The following is a 22,024-nucleotide window of genomic DNA, read 5'->3' on the forward strand; positions in this document are numbered from 1 at the left end:
GGTGCCACCCCAGGACTGGGGGAGCTGGAATAGAGGCTCCCCATGTTTGATGTTTCTCTGCTAACAGCTTTCAAGCTCTTCCCCCTTAATTTGCCTGGATCTGGACAAGCTGATAAGAAAGCCCAGGCACTTCCTCTTTGCGCCAGAGGGGAAGTTCAAACTGTGCAAACCCTGACTGTCACAAATGCACCGAGCTTTCATAACCATAATAAAAACCAGAGCCACTTGCCCCTCCTTTCACTGAAGCCCAACTGACTGGCGTGGGTGCCCTCTTTGCTTTCCTTAGAAAGCCTCATGTGAATAGTAAATGTTTTCGTAACCTCTTGGTGTCTGCAGTGTCGTCAGTTTCAACATCCTAACCAGTTTTGTTGATCCCACCTCATATGGAGCAACGTGCAAAGCAGGAACAAAGAGAATTCGCTAGAATTGTTGAAAGGTAGGAGATTGTAAGAGGGGCCTTGTGGAGCTGAACTCAGATCTATGGAGGAGGGGTGGACTGCTGTACTGACATAGTGTCTGTGCTCAGGGAGGGGCTCTGTGGCCTTTGCATCCATGCTTCTGTGGAGGGGTCCCAGCTACTAATGCTGGGGCAGGGAGTAGAAGGGAGGGTCACAATGAAACTTCGAATGTTGGTTAACCACCTTTTGCCTGAAGAACATGTAATGGCCTTCCCTGAGGTATATGTCTTCCAAAAGTCTGCTGACATTGCTCAGGACCTATGCCCACCACTTTTTGCGTTTTGCCTTTTTTTTTTTTTTTTTTTTTTTTTTTTTTTTTTTGAGACAAGCTCTCACTGTCTCACCCAGGCTGGAGTGCAGTGGCACGATCTCAGCTCACTGCAACCTCCACTTTCTCAGGCTCAAGCGATTCTCCAGCCTCAGCCTTCTGACTAGCAGGGACTACAAGCATGCACCACCACGCCCAGCTAATTTTTGTATTTTTGTAGAGACAAGGTTTGGTCATGTTACCCAGGCTGGTCTTGAACTCCTGGTCTCAAGTGACCCACCTGCCTCAGCTTCCCAAAGTGCTGGGATTACAGGTGTGAGCCACCATGCCTGGACTCCTTTAAAAAAAATTATTTTTTGACTGGGCACGATGGCTCACGCCTGTAATCCCAGCACTTTGGGAGGCCGAGGCGGGCGGATCATGAGGTCAAGAGATCAAGACCATCCTGGCTAATGCGGTGAAGCCCCATCTCTACTAAAAATACAAAAAATTAGCCGGGCGTGGTGGCAGCCTCCTGTAGTCCCAGCTACTTGGAAGGCTGAGGCAGGAGAATGGCTGAACCCGGGAGGCAGAGGTTGCAGTGAGCCGCGATCGCCCCACTGCACTCCAGCCTGGGCGACAGAGTAAGACTCTTTGTCTCAAAAAATATATAATAATAATTTTTAATTTTTTGTGGAGTTAGGGTCTCCCTATGTTGCCCAGGCTGGTCTTAAACTTCCGACCTCGGGATCCTACCACCTCAGCCTCGCAAGATGGTGGGATTACAAGTGTGAGTCACCGCTCCCAGCCCCTTTTTTGCTTTTAAACCTAGAGCAAACTACAACTTGATTCGTGTTCTAGTACCAGTAAGGCCTCAAAGAGTGAAGTGCAGGCTGGGCATGGTGGCTTACACCTGTAATCCCAACACTTGGGCAGATCCCAAGGTGGGCAGATCACGAGGTCAGGAGATTGAGACCAGCCAGCCTGGCCAATATGGTGAAACCCCGTCTCTATTAAAAATACAAAAATTAGCCGGGTGTGGTGGTGCGTGCCTGTAATCCTAGCTACTGGGGAGGCTGAGGCAGGAGAATCACTTGAACCCATGAGGTGGAAGTTGCAGTGAGCCGAGATCCCAAACTGCACTCCAGCCTGGGCGACAGAGTGAGACTGTCTCAATAAAAAAAGAGAAGTGCAGAATGTGATTGAGGAGATACAATACTCTCCAAATTGCGTAATTTCGCCAATTTTTACAGAAACCTGGGGAATCTGTAGAGATAGTGTCAGAAGCATTGGAATGAGAGCAACTCCATGTTGAATGGGGGCTGGGTAAAAGTGTCAGAGCGACTTTTACCAGAGCGACTCCATTTTGAGTGAAGGCTAGGAAAATGAGGCTGAGACTTGCTGGCCTGCATTCTCAGAAAGTTAGGCATTCATAGCCTCTAGGATTGAATTGGGACCCCTTTCCTGTAACATATTTCTGGTGACCACAGAAGGGACTATAGTGCGGAAACCCTGACCCCAAGGGCTACCTTTGCGTAAGTGTTGGGGTCCTATAACATATTTCTGGCAAACCACAGAAAGGATGATACTGAAGAAATCTCCCCAACCCCAAGGAAATAGCAGCACTGATTGGATGACTTTGGCTAAGTGATGGGGTACTCCAGTAAAGAATGGGATTGGGTTAGAGGCCCAACTTAGGGGGGAGTTAGAGTTTCTCCTAAGACAGAGTGGGTTAGAGGCCCCTCTTAATAAAAGGCAAGGACACGACTGACCTCAGGTTAGAGGTTACTCCATCCTACTCTGTCTATGGAGTAGCTGTCCTTTCACCACTTTACTTTCTTAATAAACTTGCTTTTGCTTTGCTCTGCGGACTCGCCCTGAATCCTTTCTTGCACAAGATCCAAGAACTCTCTCTTAGGGTCTGGATCGGGACCCCTTTCCTGTAACAAAATGAGGCCGAGACCTACTGGGCTGCATTCCCAGATGGTTAAGGCATTCTAAGTCACAGGATGAGATAGGAGATTGGCACGAGATCCAGGCCATAAAGACCTTGCTGATAAAACAGGTTGCAGTAAAGAAACCAGCTAAAACCCACCAAAACCAAGACAGTGATGAGAATGACTTCTGGTTGTCCTCACTGCTACCCTCCCACCAGTGCCATGACAGTTTACAGATGCCATGGCAACGTCAGGAAGTTACCCTATATGGCCTAGAGAGGGGAGGCGTGAATAATCCACCCGTTGTTTAGCATATCATCAAGAAACCATAAAAGTGGGCATCCAGCAGCCCTCGGGGCTGCTCTGTGGAGTAGCCATTCTTTTATTCTTTTACTTTCTTTTTTTTTTTTCTGAGACGGAGTCTCACTCTGTCGCCCGGGCTGGAGTGCAGTGGCCGGATCTCAGCTCAATGCAACCTCCGCCTCCCGGGTTTACGCCATTCTCCTGCCTCAGCCTCCCGAATAGCTGGGACTACAGGCGCCCGCCACCTCGCCCGGCTAGTTTTTTGTATTTTTTTAGTAGAGACAGGGTTTCACCGTGTTAGCCAGGATGGTCTCGATCTCCTGACCTCGTGATCCGCCCGTCTCGGCCTCCCAAAGTGCTGGGATTACAGGCTTGAGCCACCGCGCCCGGCCTTATTCTTTTACTTTCTTAATAAACTTGCTTTCTCTTTATGGACTCGCCCTGAATTCTTTCTTGTGCAAGATCCAAGAACCCTCTCTTGGGGTCTGGATCGGGAACCTTTTTCAGTAACAAGGATGCAGGATCATCATGGAAGGAATATAAAGTCAGATCAAGCTGAATTCTTTGATACGGGATAATTAAGCAGAGATTTGTGGTTCATTGTTTTAACTTGAGAAGCTGAGAATGGCTCTCTACATTTGCTTGTGAGTTGTTGAGATACGGACCCACTATAACCCTAGCTTGGGAGACTGAGGTGGGAGGATTGCTTGAGGACAGGAGTTTGAGACTGGCTTGGGCAATATAGTGAGAACTTGTCTCCAAAAGAAAAAAAAAAAAATACGGATCCAGACATAACCTGCACTAAATGAGTTGAAATGCCAGAACTTCCTTGGTATACTGTAGAGGAAGATATGTAAACGCTTAGGGAGATAAAAATGCTTGAGTGTATTTATCATGTAAATACCTGCTCACGAACCCAGGGAGGGTCCAGAGGACACTCCTTTCATTAAGACTATGAGAAATAAATTCATGTAGAGAGTGCCAGTATTCTACACAGGCCACATTACAGTGGGAAATGCTCCCTGAAGTGCAGTGGGGCTGATGGAATCCTGAGGAGGCAGGGACCATAAGGTAACACTTAGTCACCAAAAACCCAGTCGGTGTGGTGACTGCCATGGACAGTGCAGCCAAAGCAGGACCCTGAATGGTGTCACCCACAGAGATCTGTGATGTTGGCCTGCTGATCATAGTGTCCTGAGAACTGAAATGGATGGACTGGCTGCCTACTAAAGTTTTACTTGATCCCAATAAGTAGGAAAGCTCCAGGTCTGGTGAATAGAGAAGTCTGACCCAAATTACCAACACACAGTTATAATCCCTCAATCAATTCCAAGTCTTGATCTAGTTCACAGACCCACAGCTTCTTGAATAAAGGATAGGCCCGGTCCCTTCGAAGCAGGACCCTGCTGCACTGACAATAATTTATACTTTCCATCTTCCTAGGCCTCCCCAAAGGCACCCAAGGCCATTTATCAGAGTGATTGTGCATTGAGAAGGGCAAATAATTAGACTTTTCTGGAATAACCAGCCTCTAGTTCTGAACTAGCAGTAATTACAGGAGACTCAAAATGCCACCATGGTTCCTCAGAGTATGAGTGTATGGAGGTCAGGTGATCAATGGACTTTTTGGCTCAGATTCATCTCACAGTATATCTAGTAGATTCCTGAACCCATCCTATGGTTATTTTCGTGGTTCTAGAATGCATAATTAGAATAGACATAGTCAACAATGGGCAGAATCCCACATTGGTTCCCTGATCCATACAGTAAAAGTAATTCTGGTAGAAAAGGCCAAGTAGAAGCCACTAGAGCTGCCTCATTCACAAAAATAGTAAAGCAAACTAATACCACATTCCTGGAGAGATTGTTGAGATTAGTGCCACCATCAAAGACTTGGGCATACATCCCTGCTTAGCTCACCTACTCAGCCTGTGCAGAAGACAGATGGATCTTGGAGAATGACAAGTGGATTAATTGTAAACTTAATTGAGTAGTGACTCCAAGTGCAGGTGCTGTTTCCACATGTGGTTTCAGTGCTGAGCAAATAATACATCTGGCAACTGGTTTGCAGTTGTTACTGAGCCAGGCCCAGGTTTGTTCTGTTCTCACACAGTAAATCAATCACTGTGACATGGGTTTTGCAAAAGAGAGAAGAATTATTCACAAGGCTGTCCAGTGAGGAGATGGGAGAATGGCTGTCAAATCCACCTCCCCAAAGATGAGGCTTAGAGAGATTTATAGGTTAGAGAAGTAGGGTGGTCTAAGGCACGGGGAAAGGTGATTGGCAGTGGGGAAAAATGCAGTCATAATTGGGGTTCATAGGACATATGTACAGAAAATGGTGGCATTAACATGATCTGAGGGTGGAGTTTTTGGCCCTCTGATGTCAAAAGACCACCTCTTGGGGGTGTGTACAGGCCTGGTTGAAGGGTTGGCGGTCTCAACCCTTTCTTTTCTTGAGTCAGAAGGCACTAGAGATGCCTTTCTTTTTCTTTTCTTTTCTTTTCTTTTCTTTCTTTCTTTTTTGAGATGGAGTCTCGTTCTGTCACCCAAACTGGAGTATAGTGGTAATATATCGGCTCACTGCAACCTCCACATCCCAGGTTCAAGTGATTCTCCTGCCTCAGCCTTCCAAATAGCTGGGATTACAGGCATGCGCCACCATACCCGGCTAATTTTTGTATTTTTAGTAGAGACGGGGTTTCACCATGTTGGCCAGGTTGGTCACGAACTGCTAACTTCAGGTGATTCACCCACCTTGGCCTCCCAAAGTGCTGGGATTATAGGCATGAGCCACCACACTCAGCCATCCAGCCCACTCTTTGTGGACACTGGGCTCTGCCTAGTTTTTGTCCTGGCTCACTGGGGATGGCCTATGTCCAGTTCTATGAAATTTGTAGCAGGCCTTTGAGTTCCTTTTAGCAATGCTTGATTGTGCCAGATCTCTCCACGTTTGCTAATATCATAGGTTTGCTATGAAAACAACACCCCAAATCTTGTCTTTGCTAGCAGCACCAAGGCTATCTCCTACAAAGACTGCCTCTTCAGAGCCACAGCCCACAACTGCCTTGGCTGGGGTGTATAGAGTGGCTGACTTTTTTTCAAACTTTCAAGGCACCAAATTATTCAACTGTTTGTGTGTGGCAGGCCAGTCAGGGGTTACCTACATTAGCAGCACTCTGGGTCCTACCACCTCTCCTTGCACACTGGCAAGCTCCAGCCAGAGACCACCTTTCTCACAGGACTTTGTTAAAAGCAGCCAAGGAGGAGCCAAAAAACCAGCATTCTGGATTCTTGCAGTTAGTTCCTAATGCCACAGATTTGGTCAAATTGCGATCCACCCTCCAAGCTAATGCAGGCTGCAACCTGGCCGAACATTTTACATGAGGTGCCAGCCTCCCCATCTTGAGAACAGGGATACTGCTAAACATTCTACACTACCCAGTGCTGTCTCAACAACAAGGAATTATCCAGTCCCAAATATCAAGAGTGCCAAGATTAAGGAACACTGCTTTATTTTATTTTATTTTATTTATTTTATTTTTGAGACAGTCTTGCTCTGTTGCCCTGGTTTTATTCCATTAAACTTTATCATTTTTAATTTCAAGTCATCAGGTATTTTCTCTAGCAATTTTCAAGATTTGTCTTCAGTGTTTCATGGTTTTGCTACAATGTAACTAAGTGTGGATGTTTTCAGTTATCTTCTGTGGGATTCAGTGGCATCCCTCACTCTGAGAATTCCTGTCTTCCATCAGTTTTGGGGAATTGTCAGCTTTATCTCTTGGATGTAGCCTCCCCTTTCCCTGTGTGATCTCCTAGAGCCTGTCTGTGCTTTGTTGGAACTTTTCCTTCAAATGTCCTGTCTCCTATCTCTGGACTCCTTAAGGAACATTGCACTTCAGATCTTGTTCGAGTTCGCTTGACACCTCTGCTACCTGCATCTTACCTTTTTTGTGTGTGGTTGATGGAGTTTTGCTCTGTTGCCCAGGCTGGAGTGGCGCAATCTCAGCTCACTGCAACCTCCACTTCGCCTGGCCTGCTAACTGCATCTTATCTGATGTTTAATCTGTCTGTTGAGTTTTTATTTCTTTTTTTTTTTTTTTTGAGATGGAGTCTCGCTCTGTCGCCCAGGCTGGAGTGCAGTGGCCGGATCTCAGCTCACTGCAAGCTCTGCCTCCCAGGTTCACGCCATTCTCCTGCCTCAGCCTCCCAAGTTGCTGGGACTACAGGCGCCCGCCACCTTGCCCGGCTAGTTTTTTGTATTTTTTAGTAGAGACGGGGTTTCACCATGTTAGCCAGGGTGGTCTCGATCTCCTGACCTCATGATCCACCCGTCTCGGCCTCCCAAAGTGCTGGGATTACAGGCTTGAGCCACCGTGCCCGGCCGAGTTTTTATTTCTAATGACATTTTTCATCTCCAAAAGGGAAAAAACACATGTTAGCACAAAGAATGAAACACTGGATATTGTTTTCTAAGGAATTTATTTGAAAGAATTATATCTATGGAAAATGATAAATATTCCAAAAAAGCTCTGAATTTTAGATGTTGAGATATTTCAAAGGTCAAACCAGACCACGATTTGTGCTGGGCTGAAGGCCCATGAGGACCCCGTGCAAGACATCCTGTGTGATGGTCACAGCCTGGAGGATGACCTTCTGGGGGCTGAAGGACGTCACCTTTTTGGACAAATCATAAATGTAGGAAAGCTCTGGGGCTGGGCGGGGGTGGCTTGGGGGATGGGACATGTGGGGCTCAGTGGCATAGGGAGTGGTACCTGTGGCCCACGCTTTCGGGGAGGGGCTGGAAGGGGAGAGTGCAGGATGCTGTGTCAGGCTGTGGCAGAGGGCTCCTGGCATCAACAGGCACTGGGCCAATGCTTCTTGGGCCACTTTCTCTCAGGTGAGGCAGCAGCAGAGGGTGTCCCTGGACTCAGTGCCTGTGTGGGAACACCAGATGGGCCTCTGGGACAGGGAACAGCCACCTCCCCAGCCCCACATCCAGACAGGGATCCACATTGCAGGCTCCGCAGAGAAGCAGGAAATGGTGCAGGAGGATCTAACCTGGATGCAGGGTAGGTTATTTGTTCTGTGACTTCATTTGCCCAAATGCATGTGAGTAGAGGCTTGTTCCTTGACCCCAATTGACTTCTAGGCATCTGAAGGAGAGGAAAGACAGCCTAAGTGAGTTCTCCATCAGTGGGCAATAGAGGAATGCACCCTCACGCTGCACACCTTCCAAGAAACTGTGTGGTCTGTGGACTTCAACAAACTAATCCATGCCCCAGGGGTACAGACTTTGTCAGACACTTTAAAAGGTTTTCCAAGAGTAGGAGAGGACTCATAAGCTGTCCCAAGTGAATTTTTACATTTGAACAAACCTTCAGTAAGAAACAACGGTAGACACCTTTAAGTCATTCTCGCCTGACACACGTTTGCCAAGGGCCATTTCCTATGAATTTATAGATTCTATTAGTTTTTATTTATTATGTTTTGAGACAGAGTTTCGCTCTTGTTGCCCAGGCTGGAGTGCAATGATGTGGTCTTGGCTCACCGCAACGCCTGCCTCCCGGGTTCAAGTGATTCTCCTGCCTCAGCCTCCCAAGTAGCTGGGACTACAGGTGTGCGCCACCACGACTGGCTAATTTTTTTGTATTTTTAGTAGAGATGGGGTTTCACCTTGTTGGCTAGGCTGGTCTCAAACTCCTTATCTCAAGTGATCCACCAGCCTCAGCCTCCCAAAGTGCTGAGATTACAGACATGAGCCGCTGCACCCGGCTGGTTCTATTACTTTCATAAGATATGAAGAGATAATCCTTCCTGGTGAAATCTGAAAGTCCTTACCTGCTAGGTTACTGAGGTTTAGAGGTCTGAGCAGCTGATTGACCGTCTGATGTGAGGTGGAGGAGATGGGCCTGGTCAAAGGGACAGCCTTTGGATTGGAACTGGATGCCCAGTGTGTCTGGGAGAAGGAAGGCAGCGAAGGGAAGGACCACAAAAAGGAGTGGCGGAAGACTGGCAATCCCTTCACCCCACAGCCCTCTGCTTCATTCTCTGGCAGCTGCCCCTGACCTTTGTGACATTGAGGTCCCAGCCAATCACAGCGCTCACTCCTGCTCTCCCAACAGCCTCCAACAAATCCCTGGAGACTCCACCCACTGAGCTCCTCCCCTGGGGTTCTCTAAGCCTTCTGAATTTGTGGACAAAAGCCCCTTTACCAACAGCATAACTACATACTTCACTTTCACAAGTTGGCCTGCCTGGGTGAGGGCAATTATTTTAGTCATATGTGCTTCGATTTCTGGGAGAGTGAAGTCAATTCAGTTTTTGAGAGTGCTCTATATTTTAAGGGTGAATTTAGACCTGTTTTTATTTTATTTATTTATTTTTGAGAAAGGGTCTCGCTCTGTCATCCAGGCTGGAGTGCAGTGGCACCATCTCAGCTCACTGAAGCTTCTGCCTCCTGGGTTCACGCAATTCTTGAGCCTCAGCCTCTCGAGTAGCTGGAACTACAGGTGTGTGCGACGACACCCAGCTAAGTTTTGTATTTTTGGTGTAGAGATGGGATTTCACTGTATTGGTCAGGCTGGTCTCGAATTCCTGGCCTGAAGTGATCCACCTGCTTCGGCCTCCCAAAGTGCTGGGATTACAGATGTGAGCCACCATGCCAGGCCAAAATTTTTTATTTTAAATAAATTATGGAAATGATGAAAACATTTCATTTATAAAATAAATGTAGGCCGGTGCTGTGGCTCCCGCCTGTAATCCCAGCGCTTTGGGAGGCCAAGGCGGGTGGATCACCTGAGGTCGAGAGTTTGAGACTAGCCTGGCCAACATGGCAAAAACCCATCTCTACTAAAAATACAAAAATTAGCCGGGCGTGGTGGCACACATCTGTAATCCCAGCTACTCGGGAGGCTGAGATGGGAGAATCACTTGAACCTGAGAGGAGGAGGTTGCGGTGAGCCGAGATTGTGCCACTGCACTCCAGCCTGGGGACAGAGTAAGGCTCCATCTCAAAAAATAAATAAACACATAAAATTAATGTAGGAAATTTAGGAAGTTTGAATTATGAGAAATCTAATTTTGGTCCGGAATAAACCAAAATATTGTACTAACATTTTTTTAAAAAGATAAACTAATAATTAAAGAGTGAATCATGGTAACGTTTTCCTTTATTTTGAAGTTGACGTCTTTTCTTATGTCATAGCTAGTTTAAAAGGTTATCAGGGAAATACACATTTTTTAGTGTCCATAAAAAAAGTTCAATAACTTTTTTCTTTAGACAATTTAGACTTTACCTGAACTAAAAATTCCTAGAATATGTGCATAACAGTTGAATGTAATTTTTGTTAAGTCTTTCATATGTTTTCAAAAGAGGGAAAAGGAGAGGAAGTGGGATAGATAAAAATGAGAAGGAGCTGGCTTTAGACAAATAACTGATCATTTTTCTCTGTAAGAAGAGGGATGAAAGTTTAGACATATATACAAAACACACACGAGAGTGTCCTAGATCTGGTTTTGACATAATTTCAGTTCTTGACAATTCTATCAAGCCATACAACTTTTTTAAAAGTCAGAATGTATTAATCTCCAACATATAGAAAGGAAGGAAGTGATGCCTCCCTGTGAAACAAGATGATCTGTCATTTAGGCAAACAAGACAAAGATTTTCCTCATGAGGATTCTTTTATTCTTGGTACCCAGAGTCTCCTTAAAAAGTTTAGCCAAAGCTGGGCGCGGTGGCTCATCCCTATAATCCCAGCACTTTGGGAGGCTGAGGTCGGTGGATCACGAGGTCAGGAGATCAACACCATCCTGGCTAACATGTAAAGCCCCATGTCTACTAAAAATACAAAAAAAAAAAAAAAAAAAATTAGCTGGAAGTGGTGGTGGGCGCCTGTAGCCCCAGCTACTGGGGAGGCTGTGGCAGGAGAATGGCATGAACCTAGGAGGCAGAGCTTGCAGTGAGCCGAGATCGCGCCACTGCACTTCAGCCTGGGCAACAGAGCAAGACTCCATCTCAAAAAAAAAAAGAAAAAAAGAAGTTTAGCCAAATACTGATGTTTATACAATAGAGTGATTTGCCAGCCAACTTTTTTTGTTTACCCAACATAGGGACAGTTTTGGACCTGAAGCCTTTCACAAAACGTGGAAAGGGCATTGGAAATGTCAACATTTAAAGATGCTTAGTCGGGCGCGGTGGCTCATGCCTGTAATCCTAGCACTTTGGGAGGCTGAGGTGGGTGGATCACCTGAGGTCAGGGGTTTGAGACCAGCCTGGCCAACATCATGAAACTCCGTCTCTACTAAAAATACAAAAATTAGCCGGGCATGGTGGTACATGCCTGTAATCCCAGCTACTCGGGAGGCTGAGGCAGGAGAATCACTTGAATCTGGGAGGAGGAGTTTGCAGTGAGCTGAGACGGTGCCATTGTACTCCAGCCTGGGCAACAGAGTGAGACTCCATCTCAAAAAAAAAAAAAAAAAAAAAAAAAACCAAAGAAAAGATGCTTATGAGGGAAAAGATGCTCATATTAGTTACAGCTAAAGAATATTTTAGAGAGGCACTTTTTGAGTCCAAATTGTGTTTAGGAGCCTCCTCATACCAATTAAAGACAGCAGACCTTTGGATATTCAGAATTTTGCTTTGTTTTTGTTTTGTCTATATCAGAGTTTCCCCGAAGTGATCACTATAATTCTCAATTATCTTTGGGGAAATTGTGCCAGTTAGAAAGCTATGCACAAAAAGGGAGCCAGTGTTTGGCCTGAAAGAGGCCAAGTTTTCAATAGAAAAGACTCCATGGGAACTTCAGCGTGTCCACAGGGTGGTGCTTGTGTGACACTGTGTCTTGGGGCCAACCAAAGACTAACCAGCATCCAGGGTTGTCAAAAGCTTGGAAGACAAAGCCCTCAGAGCACACTGATCAAGAGCTGGATGACGTGGTGGGAGGAATAAGCTCCTAAGCTTGCCAGTATTCACAGCAAGGGGGTTTCGAAGATCAACTAGGGGAAGGTAATGGAATGAGTTAGAGTTTCCTGGGGAAACTGCCCCTGTGTGGACCGAAGGGGAGAGGCCCTGGGGAGGAAGGGAGGAAGCACACCTGGCCTCACCAAGCACAATGCGGGAGTAGGCGAGCTGAGCCAGGGAGGGAAGAGAGGACAGAGGCTCCTCCTTCACCTTAGCAATGACCTCATGCTAAGGACAGGCCTGCAGCAGTCTCTGGGAAGGCCCAAGGCTACCAGCACCAACGGGAAAAGGTTGCTGGGCGAGCCCCTCTCACTCAGCTCCAGCAGCCCTATGGACCGCCCCACATCAGGTGGGCACCACCAGGCAGGTGAGGAGAGGAGAAAAGCCTGCTTGGGTGACCTGGGGCCAGCCCAGAAGGACGACCATTCCATCTTCTGCCAGCACCATGGGCTGGCTCCATGGGACACACAGCAGCCGCTGCGTCCACAGAGTGGGGAACCTGGTGAGGATTCAAGGTGGGCCTGGGCTGGGCAGTCCCAGTAAGCAGTTGGTGACATGGGGGCTGCATCTAATTCTCAGGGAGAGCAGGGTGTGGAGAGGGTGTGAGGCCCAGCAAGCCAGGCCCAGGGGAGTAGGGAGCAGATCACAAGATGTTCCTAATCCAGGTGGCCCTGGCTTCCACTATACTGAACACAAACCAACCCTGTCAGAGGACGCTGCCCCTTGTTTATAAATTTGGGTTCTAGAAAAAAACCCCGATGCTGTTTTTGGAGCCATGTGATGGGACTGCTAGAAATCAGGCAGGGAAAGGCAATTGGCAGGCACACTTCCAGGTTGGAGGCATCAGGCACTGTGACAGCGAGGATGGCGCAGGGATGAGTGGGGAGCTTCCCTGCAGGGGTCTGAGATCGCCAGGCAGAAGCTAGGCTGGGATAGGGCGGGAAACGCATTACACAATAAAGATTAGATTGCAGAGGGCCCAGCCTTCTAATGTTCCTCCTGCTCTCTGAAGCTCCCTCCACAGGCTCCTCCACCCCAGAACCTTCTGACAGGTAAGCTTCAAACCCTTCATACCTATCCAGTTCCCTAGCTCCTGGCCAGCCTCTAACTGTTGAGCCCCTGAGCCCCCTGTTTCCAACCACCAGGGGATGCTGGGGAGATCCTCTCCGCCTGAGCAAATCAGAACTTCCTGGAGGACGCAGGTGTCAGGATCAGCTTCTGGTTGAACTGGTTGATATTCTAGGTAGCACACCTTGAAGTTTCTCAGGACTGACAGTCATTGTGTCCGTTCTAAAGAAGGTGAAGGAATTTGATGGAAAGAAAGTAGGAAGAGTTGCCCAGACTTGCAGGTTGCCTCCTGTACTGATCCTGAGAACGTGTTCACATGGCATAGAAGTTTCCTTTTGTGGCCATTTGTAAGAACAGAAAATGAATGACGACTTTTTTTTTTTTTTTTTTTTTTTTTTTTTGAGATGGAGCCTCGCTCTGGCGCCCAGGCTGGAGTGCAGTGGCGTGATCTCGGCTCACTGCAAGCTCCGCCTCCTGGGTTCACACCATTCTCCTGCCTCAGCCTCCCAAGTGGCTGGGACTACAGGTGCCTGCCACCACGCCCGGCTAATTTTTTTTTGTATTTTTTATTAGAGATGGGGTTTCACCCAGGATGGTCTCAATCTCCTGACCTCATGATCCACCCGTCTCAGCCTCCCAAAGTTCTGGGATTACAGGCCTGAGCCACCGTGCCCAGCCAGGAAATGATTTATTCTTACAAATGACCACAGGTGTAGCTGCTCAATACAACACCCAATTATTTATTATTTATTTATTAATTTATTTAGAGACGAGGTCTCCCTCTGACATCCAGGCTGGATTGAGCGTAGTGGTGCAATCTCAGCTTACTGCAGCCTTGACCACCCCGGGCTCAAGGGATTCTCCTACCTCAGCCTCCTGAGTAGTTAGGACCACAGGTGGATGCCACCACACCTAGCTAATTTATTTATATTATTATTATTAGTAGTAGTAGTGGTAGTAGAGATGAGTTTCCCTATGTTGCCCAAGCTGATCTGGAACTCCTGGGCTCAAGCGATCCTCCTACCTCCCAGTGGTGGGATTATAGGTATGAACCACCGAACCAGCCACAACCCCCATTTATTGTCTCATACCACTGAAGTCCCTAAGTCAGCAAGCGTGGCTCTGCTTAGGGTCTCACAAGATTAACATCAAGGTTTTGTCTACCTCCAGCTTTTATTGGGAGCTCTGGGGAACATCCACTTCCAAGCTCATTGTGTTGACAGAGTTTCCATTAAGCCCTTTCCATCGTCAAGCCAACAGTGGGTTGAGTCCTTCTCATCCTTAGAATCTCTCTCACTTCTCCTGCTGCTGCATCTCTGTGACGCCAGTCAGAGAAAGCTCTCTGCCTTTTAGGGCTCGAGTGATTAGATTGGGCCACGTGGATAATCCAGGATAATATTCCTAGTTTAAGGTCCATAATTTTAATTACATCTGCAAAGTCCCTTTTGCCATATAATGAAACACAGTTATGGGTTCCAAGGATTAGGGCAGGGTCATCTTTGGGGGACCATTCTGCTAACCACACATAGTCATGTTTGTGTAAACTTTGCAAGAGTGATTTTTTTTTTTTTTGGTCTTTTGTACCAGATTCGCCATCCTTAATTGAAGACTGTGTTTTTCAAGCTATGGTTCATCATTGCTGCTTTCCTTACAAAACAAATTCGCATGGCAATCAGCATTTTCTTAAGGAATATAGTAGATTTAATTACATAAAAAATAATTGAAAATATCAGACACTATTGTATATAACTATTTACATTCCATGAAATTACTGGTATACACACACATCTCTGAACTAGGTCAGGATGTAAAGTATACTTAGTGTATACTTGGTTAAGATTAAAACATTTTGAAAAGACCATTTAAGAAGAAAATGACCCTAGAATTCATCTGGAGCCTCGAGTTAGGCCTGTCCCTGTCCCAGGAAGGCTTGGCGCTCCAGGAGAGTGAGTCCCCTAGTAAGAGGTTCAGGCTGAGGGAAGCCCAGGCCCTGGCAGTTCCCTCTGACCCTCCACCGGACATCTGGAGGCTGGAAGGCCCACCTGTGTTGTCACTTTTCTCCCTTTTAGGTATGTCTAGAAGTCAGTTTGGACAGGGGCAGAAACCTCTAGACGTGTTTTTCTGGGTGAACGAGATAAGCGGAGAAATCACCTACCCCCCGCAGAAGGCAGATGCACCTGCTGTTTCTCCTGGGAGCCCACAAGAGAAGGCCCCATCTTGGCCCAGGAGCATGCAGGGGGCTCCTTGCAGTCCCCAGGGCCCGCCTGCACAGAGGCCTGCCCCTGCACCTCCATCTAAGGCTTCTCTGAAAGACTTAGGCTCAGGTAACCCCCGCCCATCTGCACCGACCTGGGGCCAGGCCAGAGCTGGAGGAGCGAGGAGCCCCCCACCGTTCTCAGCAATCCCTGTCACCATCTCATCACCAGGAGTGACTCTGCCCATACTCGGGCCCCTGGGACCAGCCCCTCAGCCACCAATCTCGACCTCTCCTCTCAGCCCTTCTGCACCCTGGGACTTCACCTGCAAGGTGAAAAATGTCCTTACTGGGAATAACTGGTTTTCCTTTTGAATCTAAAGAAAATTTGGCCACACTCTTTAAGCACCTTCCTGAGCCACCTGTGGCCAGGCTCTGCGGGCCCCATCTGCCTTCCCTGGAAGCATAGGCCTCACCCTGGGGGTCTCACAGGAACGTGCCCAATGCTTTCAAACCCAGTAAAATTTTACTTAGATTTTGACATAACATTTCCTAGAGCTTCCTTTACTTTCCTTTAAAATACCAAACCGTCTTGGTATTTTACTCTTAATTCTTTGGGCTTCTGACATTGGTGTCAAAGCAATATGTTTAGTTTCCAGCCAGAGCCAGACCTCCTTGGGTGGGAATGGGAACAAGCCAGGATGACAGACCTGCAGGCCCAGTGTCCCTGGGGCACAGCCTGGGGCCTGCTGGGCTTGAGGACAGCATCCAGGGCAGGGAGGGGCTGGGGCCCTGCATGGAGCTCCCTTTTGAGACAGCCTGAGGCTAGAGGAAGCCAGCAGTGGACACCACCCTTTTAGGCCGGGTCACCCCTGTCCCCAGCTCTGTGCTTTCTCTGGGTACTGCCTCTCAGCCCTCCAGGCATGGAGTGACTCAGGCAGTGTGGGAAGCAGCCCCATCACACACCTGGCCCTCCTTGATCAGGCTGGCCAAGGGCTGGAGGAAGCCTTGTGGGTACAGGAGTGTGTCCTGGGGGAAGGACGCAGACTTGACCTGGGGACACAGAATGACCTGGTTTGAGGAGAAGCTGCTGGAAAAGCCCCACTTGTGTCCCTGAACAGGTGCTGGGTGGCTCCAAGTTGTACCGGAGCAGCTCCAGGTGAAGTGTGTCATCAGGATGGACTTGAAGTACACCAGGAACACCGGAGGGGAGTGGGGCATGCAGAGCAATGCCAGGTGGGTGTGGCCAGAATCTGACGTGCAGCTGAGCCTTGGCTAGCCTTGCAGTGTGCATCCTTGGCTTTGCCAGTGGAGCACTGTTCCCTGCCACGAGGAGCTTGAGTTGCTGGGTACCAACGAAGTGGACTTCTGAGGGCGAGGAAGAGCAGAGCTACCCAAAAGAGGAGGCCCTGGTGCTCCTGGCTCATGGGTGCCTAACCACAGAGTCCTGGTGGGGAAACACCCTCCCATGCCCCTCAGCAGGCTACACCAGCCCAGCCCTGCAATCATCACACCCAGGTGTCTCCCAGGTTTCATCTGATTCTTGGCCGAACCCAGGCCTCCAGAGCCTTTCATCCTAGGTGGGGCAAGTCAGAGGTCAAAGGTTAGGATGGCTCCATGTCTCTTGCCGACTAGGGCTTCTATATTATTCCAGGAAATGGGCCCATGGAAGACCCTGATCCTTCTGAGCTGGGGGCACGGGCCTGGGATCCAGCCTCAAATCTGCAGCCACTACGTCCTGTGACCTCGACAGGATTCTACCTACCTTGGCCTCAGTTTCCCTCCCTGCACAATATGGGAGTGAGCAAGCCAGTCTGTCAAGCCTGCTCAACCTACAGGCTGTGACAAAGCACTGGGAACAAGAGGCAGCATGGAGGTCAGCCCCGGGCTGGGGTCAGCTGATCCTGAGGGCCTGGCTGCTTCTGAGGGTGGCAGAGGGCAGGACCCAACAGCTCCACAGGGTGGGCAGGAGGATGGGTGTGCACTCCCTGTGCTCCTTGCAGGGTGGCCTTGATGAAGTCCTTGGTGTCACTGCTGGTGGGCACTCATGACGTGCTCCAGGACATCCACCTGTGCATGGCCACATGGTCAGCAAACAATGGAGAGCAGGCCAGGCTGGAGGACAGAGGGAGGGCCAGAGCCTGCAAGGTCATCTGGGCCCTGGGCCTTGGAGGGAAAGGTGGCTGGGGCAGGGGCTGTGGGTCTCTTGGGCAGAGTGACTGGGACCAGGGCCTCCAGTCCTAACCTGGCTTGGGCTCTTAAGCCTCATGCTCCTCCAACCCACAAGAACCCCAGCAAGTGTCATAGAGCTGCCCAGAGGGATACAAGCCCAGCCTGCAGCAGGAATCTGAGTTCACCCTGGGGTGGGGATCAGGGCTCAGTGTACACCAGCAGAGTCTCTAGGGCAACAAATCCCCTGGACAGGCCACCTAGAGCCTTTGTGGGACAGCATGGCTCAGTGCTCTGCCCTGTGGCCTGGTAGGGCCTCTTCTGCTGACAGTGGATGTATGAAAAAACCTGGGCAGCAGTTTCCTATTAAAGTTGGCCTTGTTGCCCATTTCCAAGACAGTTATCAGTTTGAGCTCTCAGGATCTCTAATCTGAAAACGCAACCGACAGTGGGTGTGGCCCCCCTTCACGTGGACCTGGTGCCCTGTGTTGGATGACAGGGGCCTTGCAGTTAATAAAACAGTAACTTCTCCCCAGGCCAGAATATGTTTGTGTGTGTGGTAGGGAAAGGGTAGGGAGGATAGAAGTGGGATGAATAGGGATCTGTGGGTGATCTCATTCTTCCACTCCCTAAAGGATGAGGAGATGGAGGGTCATAGGTGGAGAGACTCTTTAGCCACACAACTGTGAAGAGAGGGGCTATTTGGTCATGGAATTCACATTCTGCCCCCAGTGGCAGGAGTGGGAACTGGGGGGATCTTGGGAGTTGAGTGTCCTTGGGGATCACAGACCATAGAGACAAAAGCTGTCAGGCCTGGGCAGGGAGAGTGCCCAGGCCATGCATTCAGCTGACTTGCTCCTGGGGGTTTGGTCTGAGATTCCACTCAGGTGAGCTGAACTTGCTGCATTGGGGCTCTGATAGGGTGATGTTTTGAGTAAAGCCCAAATCTCAGGTTTTCATGTCTCCCAGGCAGAATTTATGTCAGGGGGAAGTGGCCTGTTTGGGGCAGAGATGAGGGAAGGGTGAGGGGGTTCCAGGTCTGTATTAGTCTGCTTTTACACTGCTGATAAAGACATACCCAAGACTGGGTAATTTAGAAGATGTTTAATGTACTCACAGTTCCACATGGCTGGGGAGGCCTCAGAATCATGGGGGAAGGGGAAAGGCACATCTTACATGGTGGCAGACAAGAGAGAATAAGAGCCAAGCAAAAGGGAAACCCCTTATAAAACCATGAGATCTTGTGAGACTTATTCACTACCACAGAACAATGTGGGGAAACCACTCCTGTGATGCAATTATCTCCCACCTGGTCCCTCCCACAATGCATGGGGATTATGGGAACGACAATTCAGGATGAGATTTGGGTGGGGACACAGTCAAACCATATCAAGGTCATCTGAGAGTTGTGCCCCAAGGAGGTGATTCCTGGGGAAGAGCTGAGTGTCCTGAAGCTGCCAGGTCTGGAGGAGGAGACACAGGGTCTGGCAGGGGCTATCCCGCAGGGACCATGGGGTCAGTGGGGAGCTCAGTGGGGAGCCCCAGGGGCAGATTTCAGTTCCATTCGGAGGAGGTTTTGCTTGTTCAGAGCTGCACCCCACCTTGTGAGCTGCCTGGTGAGTGAGTGAGGGCTCCATCACTGCAGGCATGCAAGCAGAGTCTGGGCAAGCCCTGCTAGGGCCTCCCAGGCTGCAGATGGCTGCAGGGTCCTACTGACAACACACTCCTACCAGGGCTGGGGGTGGCCTGAGCCAAGCACCCTCCTGTCCAGGGGCATCCAGGCGCCGTCCTTCCCTTTCCCCCCAGCTGCTGGGTATGCGTCTTCAGGTGTGGCTAAAGGACAGGGCTTTTAGGGAGAGACCCAGTCCTCTGCCCCCGGCCACCTTATCTGCTCCCTCACCATCTCTAGTGCCTTCTGACTCAAGGACTACTCTCACATCTGCTCTTTCCCAGCTCCGTGCCTCTCCCCCAGCCACTCAAGTGGCTTCTCCCATGTAAAATGCTCCCTCTTGCTTTCCTTTGCAGGCCTGGAGCTAAGGACAAGTTCCCCTGGGTCAGAGCTCCATGCAATGCAGTTGCAGAGTTTGTGTGCGTGGCTCTGAGGGCTGAGGTGGGGCACAGGAGGAGCCACTGGGTCCTGAGGCATGGGGAGGGCATTCTGGAGGGCAGGAACAGCTTGAGCAAAGCTATGGAGGCCAGAAGCTGAAATGGAGTAGGTCAGGGTGCTGGCTGGCCGAGCAGGTCCAGCTGCAGATATGGGCAGGAAGAGGTGAGGTGGGAGTGGGAGGTTTTTAAGAGACCCATTGAGGAGCTGCAACTGTTTCTTCCATCCTGGGGAGCCACACAGTGTGTTTGAGCAGGGTGTGCAGTTCTGAAAGTGTGAAGGGTGGGCAGGGGAGCGCTCACGGGCTGAGATGGTGTAGATATCTGCAGGGACAGGCCATCTGCACAGGTAGATAGAGTGGGGGAGAGAGGGTGGGAAGCTGGGGCAGAGCCTGGAGTGATGGGCAGGGAGCAGGATGGAGAGGGGTGGGGACAGTCTTCTTGGCTTCTGTCGCTACACTCTTCTTGAACAGGCCCTCCAGCAGCTCCTTTGACACCGAGGCTCTGGTGGAGGAAAATATTGGTGTGGCTGGAACCTGATCTGGTCCCTGTCCTCCAAACACCTGTGGCCTATGGTGGGCAGACCTCAGAGTGTTCTTTGCTGTGGGTGAGGGCTTTGCTGGGAAGCTGGTGTTCAGGTGCCTGGTGGTGGCCAGGGAGGGGCACCGGGACAGTGGGCCAGGAGCCCCTAAGGGGCTAACCCTAAGGACTATCAGCACCCTCAGCATGGAACTGGGTCTTGACCCCTGAAAATGAACTCAGCAAGGCAGGGAAACTCACTTCCGGGCTCTCTGCTAGAAATTGAAGGTGCCTGTGACCCTCCCATGACCATTCCCCAGTGAGGCTTCCAATGCCTGCTGGGCCAAGCCAAGAGAAGACATTCAGAGGGTCCTCGACAAAGGATGTTAAGGCCCTCCAGAGGGCATGACTCCCCTTTGATCCCCAGGGCCCCTGTTCCTACCCTGTGCCAGGTCCCTGTGGGCTGGAGTTTGCTTTAGTGATGGCCTGACGCTGAGCCATGCTCCCTGGACCTGCATGTCCCCATCGGTGACCTATATGGATGGGGGGTCGAGGGGTGGGGAGAGGGGGACCCATGAACTCGGGTCACTTGGATACCAACCTCAGGGACAAGGGCAAGTGGCCCTTGGGAGCCTGTCACAGCCATCAGGCACACTGATCGTGTGAACCTGTCTCACATGTTTACTGAGAACCTACTACATGTTGGAGAAATAAGGCCAGAGACATCCACATGTGTCCAGCTGGGTGGCCATCAAGGCCCTGAGATGCTCTATGGTGACTGATTTGCCTCCCAAGTGATGGGATTACCACATTCTGACTCTGATGAGGCCTCTGGTAGCCAGAAAATTCTTCTTTCTGTCTTACCACTGCCTTGCCTGCTTGGGCTTAAGCCAACATTAGGGAAGCTGGTCAACCATTCAGGATGAAAGACATTCTAACCTCAGGCTGTTGGGGGAAGATGGCTTCATGAACATCCAAGTTCTCTGCTGTCCCACTGCTGAGCTCACCTTTCCCCAAGGAAGTGGTTCTGGTCAGACCAGAGAGTTCCAGCCATCCCAGGTGATGGCCTGGGACAGAGGCCCCCAGTGAGCCCCAGGCCCGGATGGGCTGGCCCTACAGATCAGACAATGGGGAGGGCCCTGGGTTGGGACACATTAGATGGCCCTGGCTGGCTCCTCTTGCAGTGATCCCTGGCCCTGGGTTTGAGGGATGTGGGAAGTCCAGCCCAGTCCCTGTCATACGTTCGACGTTGCCTTGCCGGTCTGGTACACGGGGCCCTCTGCGTGGTTTCCTTGAACATGTGGCCTCCATCCTGTGGTGACCTCTCTGCCTGGGGCCATGCTGGGTGTACAGTCATTAGTGAGCAGAGCATCGAGTTCTGGAGCCAGTAGGCCTTGATTTGGGGCCTGGCTTCTTCACTTCCTGGCCAGCTAAGCTGAAGATGGGGATGGGTGGGTGGTCCCTGCTCTGTGCCCACCGTGGAGGCTGCAGCAACGACTCCATGGAATGAGGTGTACAAAAGGGGAGCCCAGCCCTGGCTGAGGAGGGAAACAGATTCCTAGAGCTGGGGGCTTGCTGTATGCAGCCCTGCGGTGCTGAGGCCACCTGCCCAAGAGGGCCATTGCTCCTCCCTCCCTCTGCTGCTGAGAGTCTCTCTGGGCTCAGCATGGGGAGGCAAGATGTCTGGAGCCCAGCCCTCAAAGACTCCTGCCTGGCCCTCTGGCTAAGAGACATCTGGAGAGAGTGAGTGGGTCTTGCCCTGACCCTCATAAATGGGGGGCTACCTGCTGCTCTGACCCAAGGAGACTACTCTGTGGGGGCAGCTCCTCCCTGTGCCCAGTGCCTGTGCCATCTCCTGTTCCAGGCCCACATGGGGGATGCGCTAGGACACCTCCCTGGACTCACTTTGGACTTTGGCTGGTGGGAGACAAGGAGGCCTGGTGAGGCAGTCTTGGGATGGGACATGGGCCCTGCCCTGAGGTTGCACAATGGGAGAGGAGGGGTTAGCCAGATAAGCTGTACCTCGAACCATGTGGAGCCAGACGTCACCCCGTGGGC

The 22,024-nt window shown here is 50.1% G+C and overlaps 1 protein-coding gene and 1 long non-coding RNA gene across 3 annotated transcripts; one reads left to right on the forward strand and one right to left on the reverse strand.

The window, feature by feature from the left end:
* Positions 1-7,410: 7,410 nt before the first annotated feature.
* Positions 7,411-9,023, reverse strand: LOC112619495. The gene is made up of 4 exons (XR_003118235.1): positions 8,787-9,023; positions 8,324-8,394; positions 8,007-8,101; positions 7,411-7,882 (listed from the first exon to the last, which is right to left on the reverse strand). It is a non-coding gene; the product is annotated as an uncharacterized LOC112619495 (long non-coding RNA).
* A 3,885-nt stretch (positions 9,024-12,908) lies between these two features.
* Positions 12,909-15,715, forward strand: C2H3orf86 (chromosome 2 C3orf86 homolog). 2 transcript variants are annotated; one of them, XM_025377598.1, is made up of 2 exons: positions 12,909-12,965; positions 15,051-15,715. In XM_025377598.1, exon 2 carries the CDS (start codon positions 15,053-15,055, stop codon positions 15,548-15,550), a length of 498 nt encoding a protein of 165 aa, XP_025233383.1. In that variant the 5' UTR covers positions 12,909-12,965; positions 15,051-15,052; the 3' UTR covers positions 15,551-15,715. The 2 variants fall into 2 exon arrangements, with proteins under 2 accessions (XP_025233383.1, XP_025233382.1); XM_025377597.1 differs by lacking the exon at positions 12,909-12,965 and adding an exon at positions 13,949-14,026.
* The last annotated feature ends 6,309 nt before the right edge of the window (positions 15,716-22,024 follow it).

Source organism: Theropithecus gelada, chromosome 2 (genome assembly GCF_003255815.1).
Source record: "Theropithecus gelada isolate Dixy chromosome 2, Tgel_1.0, whole genome shotgun sequence".
Lineage (NCBI taxonomy): Eukaryota > Metazoa > Chordata > Mammalia > Primates > Cercopithecidae > Theropithecus > Theropithecus gelada.

What these genes read in the sequence shown, in the direction of transcription:
- C2H3orf86 (XM_025377597.1), top strand. Translation starts at nt 13,957, where the DNA reads ATGTTGCCCAAGCTGATCTGGAACTCCTGGGCTCAAGCGATCCTCCTA. An exon ending in TCCCAGTGGTGGGATTATAG is followed by an intron (nt 14,027 to 15,050) that starts GTATGAACCACC and finishes TCTCCCTTTTAG; the next exon opens with GTATGTCTAGAAGTCAGTTT.